Below are 9,446 nucleotides of genomic sequence, written 5' to 3' on the forward strand. Positions count from 1 at the left end.
AATGGGTTCCCAACATGGATTTCCAACATGGATTTCCAACATGTGTTCCCAACATGTGTTCCCAACATGTGTTCCCAACATGGATTTCCAACATGGATTTCCAACATGGGTTCCCAATATGGATTGCCAACATGGATTGCCAACATGGATTGCCAACATGGATTTCCAACATGGATTTCCAATATTAGTTCCCAACATGAATTTCCAAAAATGGATTCCCAACATGGATTGCCAACATGGATTTCCAACATGTGTTCCCAACATGGATTCCCAACATGGATTCCCAACAAGGATTCCCAACATGGATTCCCAACATGGATTCCCAACATGAGTTTCCAACAAGGATTTCCAACATGGATTCCCAAAATGGATTCCCAACATGGATTCCCAACATGAGTTCCCAACATGAGTTTCCAACATGGATTATCAACATGGATTCCCATTGTCTCACTGAACTCTATAGCAAGTAGAGTCATCCAAAATATTTTGGGGTCTTTGTCCAGTCTTATGGAATAATTATGGAATGACAAGGAGAGAACAATTAGAATTCTCTATGGCAGACACATCCAGACGATGGTCATATCTCCCCAGCTGCTCCATGTGACTCCTGAGGGATCTACAGCTTAATTATAATGAAATGGTTTGACATCCACATCACTTTACTGTCCACTGTGCGGGTCCCCGGAGGATCACACAAGCTTTATAATTACAGATGATTTCCATTACCGTAGAATAGCTGAAGATGTGACAACCTGCGTCCTCTGACTGCCATTACACGGCGAGGTGAGAAACGATTGCTCATCTAGATTTCTACAGACTGGGGTACTATAGTGTAGTATTACACAGGAATATAGGGAGGAGAGAGAAATCACAGAGAACACTGAGCCAGTATTATCACTCTCTGTACCAGAGGAGCTTACACTTTAATGTCCTTCAGTGGGTAGATTGGTGCACAGCAGAGGTGGGGGGTACTGTGACCGGAGGGTGAAGTAATAGGGAGGTGATGCTGTGACCGAGGGGGTAAGGTGGTTGGTACTGTTATGGACAACCAAGGTGAGTGTGAGGGGGGAGCGGTGACAGAGGGGGCTAGGTGTGTGTGAGAAGCAGTGCTGTGATGAACGGGCTGAGGTGATGGTGGAGGGGTGCCCTGCATAGAGGGGCCAGAGGTGATGGAGGAGGTATGCACTGCAATAATGGTGTAAGTTGGCAACAGAGGACTGTGCTGTGATGAGGGGAGGTGTATTCTGATAAGGGGGTGAAGAATATATGTGCGTCATTGGTGAGGTGAAGTGGATGTGGAGGGACATGCTGTGATGAGGAGGTGAGGTGGCTACAGAGGGATGTGCTTCTTTGGTCAGGTAAGGTGGGTGGAGAGGGATGTACTGTAATGAGGGGGTGAGGTGGCCATGGAGAGGTGCACTTCTTGGTGGGGGTAAGGTAGGTGGAGACGGATGTGCTGTGATGTTGAAGTGAGGAGGCCATGGAGGGTGTGCTTCTTGGTGGGGTAAGGTAGGTGGAGAGGGGTGTGTTGTGATGAGGGAGTGAGGAGGCCATGGAGGGTGTGCTTCTTGGTGGAGTAAGGTAGGTTGAGGGGGGTGTGCTGTGATGAGGGGGTGAGGTGTTCATGGAGGGTGTGCTTCTTGGTAGGATAAGGTAGGTGGAGAGTAGGGATGAGTCGAACACCCCCCTGTTCGGTTCGCACCAAATGTTCGTGTGAACTTTAGAACCCTATTAAAGTCTATGGGACTCGAACATTTGAAATCTAAAGTGCTAATTTTAAAGGCTAATATGCAAGTTATTGTCCTAAAAAGTGTTTGGGGACCCGGGTCCTGTCCCAGGAAACATGTATCTTTTTTTTTTATTATCAAAATTTTTATTAATTTTTCAACATTTCCATTCAACTATATGTTACATTATATCACACCATTGTACAATAAACATCCTTATCTGTATCCCATCCCCCCCCCCCGGGGAAATAACGAGAGGAAAATAAAAAAAATAAAAAAAAGGGGGAGAAAAATTATCCCCCCCACCCTTACTTATTCCCAGCGGCTCTCTCCCCCCCCCTCCATACACAAAAAAAAAAAAAAAAAAAAACATAGGAAACATGTATCAATGCAAAAAAAAAGTTTTAAAAACGGCAGTTTTTTCGGGAGCAGTGAATTTAATAATGCTAAAAGTGAAATAATAAAAGTGAACTATTCCTTTAAATTTCGTACCTGGGGGGGTGTAAAGTCAGCATGTGAACATGGAACTGTCCCTGCACAAAGTGTCATTTCTGAAAGAAAAAAAGTAATTTAAAACTGGACTTGCGGCTATAATGAATTGTCGGCTCTGGCGAATTCATTCATAAAAAATAAATAAAAAAAAAGTGTGGGGGTCCCCCCAAATTCAATTACCAGGCCCTTCAGGTCTGGAATGGATATTAAGGGGAACCCCGCCATCAATTTAAAAACAAAAATGACGTGGGGTTCCCCCCAAATATCCATTCCAGACCCTTCAGGTCTGGTGAGGATTTTAAGGGGAACTCCACCACAAATGTTTTAAAAAAAAATGTTGTGGAGTTCCCCCAAAAATCCACACCAGACCCCTTATCCGAGCACGTTAACCTGGCCGGCCGCAGAAAAGAGGGGGGCGAGAGAGCCCCCCCTCTCCTGAACCGTACCAGGCCACATGCCCTCAACATGGGGAGGATGTCCCCATGTTGATGGGGACAAGGGCCTCATCCCCACAACCCTTGCCCGGTGGTTGTGGGGGTCTGCGGGCGGGGGGCTTATCAGAATCTGTAAGACCCCTTTAACAAAGGGGGCGGGGTCACGTGACGGGTGGCCCCCGCCTCACCTATTAAATAAATGTCACAGCTTCAGCAGCATCATTCGCCGGGCTGTTTCTGGCGGAGAGAGGAGGCTGCCGATGCTGCGCTTTGAAGATCTTCTCATCGCTGGACAGGAGAGGAGATCAGCCATCGCTGGATACAGACAACGTTGGAGCAGGAAGCCGGGACCGAGTGGATTACCACCGCTGGATTTTTTTTTTTTATTATTAATAAAGGACTTTTTTCTACAGTGTGTGTGTGTTTTTTACAACTATTTACACTTCCTTTGTGAAATGGTAGAGGTACAATTTACCCCATTACCAATTCACATAGGGGGGGCAGGATCTGGGGGTCCCCTTTTTTTCCCCCCTGTTAAAGGGGTCTTCCAGATTCTGATAAGCCCCCCGCCAACCACCGGGCAAGGGTTGTGGGGATGAGGCCCTTGTCCCCATCAACATGGGGACATCCTCCATATGTTGAGGGCATGTAGCCTGGTACGGTTCAGGAGAGGGGGGCCGCACTCTGTCCCCCCTTCTTTTCTGCAGCAGGCCAGGTTAACGTGCTCGGATAAGGGGTCTGGTGTGAATTTTTGGGGGAACTCCACACCATTTTTTTTTTAAATTGGGGTGGAGTTCCCCTTAAAATCCACACCAGACCTGAAGGGTCTGTAATGCATATTTGGGGGGAACCCCACGTCATTTTTTTTTTAATTGACGGCGGGGTTCCCCCTAATATCCATACCAGACCTGAAGGGCCTGGTAATGGAATTTGGGGGGACCCCCACGCTTTTTTTATTTTTTATGAATGAATCATCTCTGAATTGCCAGAGCCGACAATTCATTATAGCCGTAAGTCCGGTTTTAAATGCCTTTTTTTCTTTCAGAAATGACACTTTGTGCAGGGACAGTTCTATGCACGGGAAACATGCGATATTTCACATGCTGACTTTACACCCCCCCTAGGTACGAAATTTAAAGGAATATTTCACTTTTGTTTCACTTTTAGCATTATTAAAATCACTGCTCCTGAAAAAAACGGACGTTTTTAAAACTTTTTTTTGCATTGATACATGTCCCCTGGGGCAGGACCCAGGTCCCCAAACACTTTTTAGGACAATAAATTGCATTTTGGCCTTTAAAATGAGTACTTTAGATTTCTCCCATAGACTTAACAGGGTGTTCCGCGGCTTTTCGAATTTGCCGCGAACACCCCAAATTGTTTGTTGTTCGGCGAACAGGCAATGTTTGAGTCGAACATGAGTTCGACTCAAACTCGAAGCTCATCTCTAGTGAGAAGACCATGGAGGGTGTGCTTTTTGGTAGGATAAGTGGAGAGGGTTGTGTTGTGATGAGGGAGTGAGGAGGCCATGGAGGGTGTGCTTCTTGGTAGGATAAGGTAGGTGGAGAGGGTTGTGTTGTGGGAGGGAGTGAGGAGGCCATGGAGGGTGTCCTTCTTGGTAGGATAAGGTAGGTGGAGAGGGGTGTGTTGTGATGAGGGAGTGAGGAGGCCATGGAGGGTGTCCTTCTTGGTGGGATAAGGTAGGTGGAGAGGGGTGTGTTGTGATGAGGGAGTGAGGAGGCCATGGATGGTGTGCTTCTTGGTAGGATAAGGTAGGTGGAGAGGGTTGTGTTGTGGGAGGGAGTGAGGAGGCCATGGAGGGTGTGCTTCTTGGTGGGGTAAGGTAGGTGGAGAGGGGTGTGCTGTGATGAGGGAGTGAGGAGGCCAGGAGGGATATGCATTATTGGCACGATAAGGTGGAACTGTGATAGGTGGGTTGTGGGTGGGGCCAGGGGCTAAGGTACCTGTGCGGAGAGCATGGCAAACACAGAGATGAAGAAGAGGTAACAGTTCTTGTATTTGGAAAAGTAGTATGGTGGAAGGGTTACAAGACTACTTGCAGCAACACAGTAGGTATCTCTGGTATTAACACTTGTGGTAGCAGGGCAAGTAAGACTTGCAGTAACAGTCTCGGTAACTGCTATGAGTAAAGCTTTGCTCCATCAAAAGAACGTTCCCCAACACTGCCTGGGTGCAGGCACTAATGGTGCCAAAGGTCTTCCCAGTTATACTCGTAGATCACACAGCATCAACACAGATATGCGGGGTATTCTTCAGACAAAGTAAGGCACACTATAGGCCAAGGCTGGACTGGGACAAAAATGTGGCCCTGGACATCATCCAGACCGGCCCACTTTCATTTTGCAAACACACACAAAAACAGTATATATACTGTTGGGGGGTATGGAGGACACAGGGGGACAGCATGGGGCTGGAGGACAGAGGGGGACACCGTGGGGGGGGGACACCATGGGGCTGGAGGACCGAGGGGGACACCATATGGCAGCTTACCTGATCTCTATGTGTTCATTAGAGGCCTGACCCTCCTGAATGTCTTTTATCACCTTCCTCCCTGTATTGCTCCACCCTAGGCCATCCCAGGAAGCCTATATTAACCATTGCACTGCAAGTCTGCTTTGCTGTTCAAACTGTCAGGTCACCTGCGGCCAGGTGACAAATGCACCCCGTTGAGGTCAGGGATGCACCACAGGGTAGTGAACACTATGGCCGACTACTGTGATTAGAGAGGAAGCGTGGACCCAAGATCGCCCAGGGCGCGGAGTCTAAGACCCAGCTTTGTGTTCACCAGAGCCTCTAGTGGTGGGGATGGCCTTCGCCGCAGCTGGATCCAGGTCGCGACCCCTGGGATCCCCTAGGCCACGCTCCGCAGGGAGAGAGGGGAAGCAGCAAGAAGGACAAGCGATAGTGATGGGTAAGCCGAGGTCAGGGCAACAGGCAGACAAGGGTAACCAAGGGACAGGCAAAAGGTCAGGATCACAGACAAACAGGAGAAGTCAGGGATGAGACAAAAACGGTACACAGGAAGATAATCGTAGCACACTGCAGACCGGAACTAAAGCTAACAACACGGTTGAACAGCAAAGCAGACTAGCAGTGCAATGGTTAATATAGGCTTCCTGGGATGGCCTAGGGTGGAGCAATACAGGGAGGAAGGTGATAAAAGACAGTCAGAAGGAGGGTCAGGCCTTTAATGAACACATGGAGATCAGGTAAGCTGCCAGACTTTATTGCATATCCATGACACTGTCTCATGTCTCGGTACCTGCTCTGCCAGGCTGTTGTTGACCCCCTGGCTCATGTCACGGCTACGCGTACATCTGCTGATCCAGCGTCATGGAGCTCCTGTTCCTGGTACCTGCCCAGCGCTCTTCAGCTACCTGGGTCCTGCCAGGAACCCAGCCAGAGCCAACTGCTACATTGGCCCCCATGCCACTCTGTGTCCTTCACTCCCTGTCATCACTACCAGGGGTGTTGGACAGGAGGTGCAAGAGAAGCCCCCTCTCCAGCTCGATCTCCACCAGGTACGTGACACTCAGTAACAGATACCGCCTAGGGGAAGATTACTTGATAGCTTTCCTCCCATAGAGCCATCTCCTACTCAGCCTGCTCTTGCCCTGCTCAGCATTTTTTAGGCCTGTGTTATTAGTAAAAACAACGTGCAACTCTTTTTCATATCTGTTTGTCTTCTGCAGAATCGTGTTTTATCTCTTTAGAGAAATCCCTAAAGTGTGTCCTGATTTTGTCGCACTGAGTAATATTAGAAGAGGACATCTTGGACCAGCACACAGACATCATGATATCTGGGGATAATAATCTGAGCTCCTCTTTTTTCCTCCTGATTGGAATTCCTGGGATGGAAAACATCCAGTTCTGGTTTTCATTGCCTGTCTTCTCCATGTACCTGATAACCTTGTTGGCCAATATTAGTGTCCTTCTTACCATTAAAACAGAGGAGAGCCTCCACCAGCCCATGTACCTCTTCCTTTCCATGTTGTTGTTATCAGACCTCGTCCAGTCCAATACTGTCCTCCCTAAGATGCTCCTGATTTTTCTGTTCAACCTCCAAGAGATCACCTTTGAAGGTTGCCTGGTTCAGATGTTCTTCATCCATTCTTTCACCGTCATGTGTTCCTCTGTCCTCTTGGCTATGGCCTTTGATCGTTATGTGGCCATATGCCAACCTTTGAGATATACCACCATCTTGACCAACCCATTAATTACAAAAATTGGAGTCTTGGCGGTCATAAGAGGAACTCTTCTGGTGTTACCCTATCCTTTCCTGGTCAGGAGGTTGTTTTTTTGCAGCAGCCACAGGATCGAGCATACGTATTGTGAACACATTGCCGTGGCTAAACTGGCCTGTGCAGACATCGGAGTTAATGTTGTCTACGGGTTAGTAGCCATTCTGCTTACAGCCGTAGATTTAATCGGTATTACAGTTTCGTATTCGATGATTGTAATCTCTGTTTTCAACCTCCCATCCCGAGAGGCCAGACACAAAGTCGGGAGTACATGCGTCAGCCACATTTGTGTCATTCTATTGGCTTACATCCCGGCACTTTTCGCCTTTGTCACTCAAAGGTTTGGGGGGCACACCGCTTCTTCCTCTCAAATTATCTTGTCCAACCTATACCTGATCCTTCCTCCGATGCTGAACCCAATAATATACGGAGTAAAAACCAAAGAGATCAAGAGAAATGTTTTAAAATTATACTGTCCACAAAAGTCAAGATTTCAGTAATTTTGGACATATTTTGCTGGACGTATTGAACCCGCACTGGAAAGAACGATCACATGCAGATAAAAATTGCAACCATTCCCTTTTCATCGGCTGAGCAAAGCTATGAAGAAGTTCTGATTAATAGCTAATGGTTTAAAAAAGTAAAAAAACATTTTTTTGGGGAGGGGGGGTATGTTATTGCCAGCAATGTTATGCCCATGATCTATACTATGAACCAGATAGACCAGGAGTGTCAAACTCAATTTCATCATGGGGCCGCATCAGCATTATGATTGCCCTCAAAAGGGCAGATTGTGTATGTAAGATTAGATGTCCAGCGCATCCCCTCCCCTTACATTAGATGTCAAGAGCCCCCCCTCCCACCATCAGAAGTTGAGTCCCCCACTCTCCCTTACATCACATTGCACCCCCTTTCCTTATAATGCTGCTGGGAAGAATATGGATGAATTGCTTGAAAGCAGAAAGTAGGGGTCTGAAGGAGGACCAGAGGAGGGCTGGAGCTCTACTGCAGCTGCAGGAGAGGTGCAAGGGCCACATGAAATGACCTGGAGGGCCTGATTTGGGCCGTGGGCCTTGTGTTTGACACCTGTGAGATAGACAGTATAGGTGCTGCTCAGGCTCTTTAGAGGGTCCTCATCCAATGCCACCTGCTGGGAGTGCCGGCCCGGAATTGAGCACGTCTCAGCTCCAGACGTCACCAGGTAGCAGGAAAAGTATGCCATAAGGTGAACATTACTGCAAGTCCTATGTGGCAGTCTCAGCCTGCGCTCGAACCAGGCCATGCCCCCAGCGGGATTAACTCCACCCTCCGAAGCTTAACCATGGGGACACTGCGGGGGTGGAGTGAAACATGTTGGAATGTGGCCTGCCTGAGCCTGACACATACTCTTTTACAGAGAACGTGCAGCGATGTGTGGCTCAGGGCTGCCAAAAAGGCAGTATAGTCAGTCCTGTTGTACCAGGCCTGGCCCTATCAGATCAATTGGAGGGGCCCAGGCATGTGACGAACCCTTGTCCTCAACAGGACTATGTCCGCCATCAATGCTTCTTCTGTCCAGAACCAACACTATCCAAGACCCCTTAGCTCACCCAGTCGTAGCACAGTGTAGGGTGAACAACGACATCAAACTGATTTATTATCACACATGTTACAACAGATAAATAACTCAGAGACACTCCCCCACCCTTGGATTCAGGGCGGGTTAAACTGTCCAATGACAGTAGACACACAGGTCAGGTGTCTTCAAACTGGAAGCTGGACACAGAGGGCCGAATTCAGAGACATCGGCGCATCTTTGAGCCGGCTTAGTTCATGGCATATGCGCTACGCCGACGTAACATTGAGAGGCAAGCTGAGTATTCACAAAGCACTTGCTCCCATAGTTGCGCCGGCGTAACGTAAATAGGCTGGTGTAAGCCCGCCTAATTCAAAGTAGGCAGGTAGTGGGCGTGTTGTATTATAATGAATTGTGACCCCATGTAAATGCATGGCCGATCGAACGGCGCATTCGCGCACATGCTTAGAATCACGTCAAATTTACGCCCTAAGATACGCCGGCTCAATGCGTACGACGTGAACGTAACTTTCGCCCAGCACCATTCACGTACGACTTACATAAACGACGTAAAATACGACGGCTGTTCCGACTTTTCCGACGTCCATACCTTAACATGACTTACGCCTGCTTTATGAGCGTTAACGGCGTAGATTACTGCAACGGGCGTAAGTACGTTCGTGAATCGGTGTATCTTGCTCATTTACATATTCAAAGTGTAAATCAATTGAAGCGCCCCTTTCGGCCAGCGTAAATATGCGCCCAAGATACGACGGCGTAAGAGACTTACGTCAGTCGTATCTTGGACAAATTCGGGCATAACTGCCTATATGAATCAGCGCATAGATACGACGGCGCTCATTTGGACTTACAATGGCGTATCTGGAGATACGCCATTGTAAGTCCTTTCTAAATCCGGGCCAGAGTTTCCAGACCCCCCCAAGGTAAGCTGAGTTGCACAAACCCCCCACCCAAA

General features: G+C 48.1%; 1 protein-coding gene across 1 annotated transcript; it reads left to right on the forward strand.

The window, feature by feature from the left end:
* The first annotated feature begins 6,467 nt into the window (after positions 1-6,467).
* LOC120921581 (putative olfactory receptor 52P1) lies at positions 6,468-7,483 on the forward strand. Its single transcript, XM_040334082.1, has one exon. The coding sequence runs from the start codon at positions 6,468-6,470 to the stop codon at positions 7,413-7,415; it is 948 nt and encodes a 315-aa protein (XP_040190016.1). The 3' UTR covers positions 7,416-7,483.
* The last annotated feature ends 1,963 nt before the right edge of the window (positions 7,484-9,446 follow it).

Source organism: Rana temporaria (genome assembly GCF_905171775.1).
Source record: "Rana temporaria chromosome 2 unlocalized genomic scaffold, aRanTem1.1 chr2f, whole genome shotgun sequence".
Classification (NCBI taxonomy): domain Eukaryota; kingdom Metazoa; phylum Chordata; class Amphibia; order Anura; family Ranidae; genus Rana; species Rana temporaria.

What these genes read in the sequence shown, in the direction of transcription:
- LOC120921581 (XM_040334082.1), top strand. Translation starts at nt 6,468, where the DNA reads ATGATATCTGGGGATAATAATCTGAGCTCCTCTTTTTTCCTCCTGATT.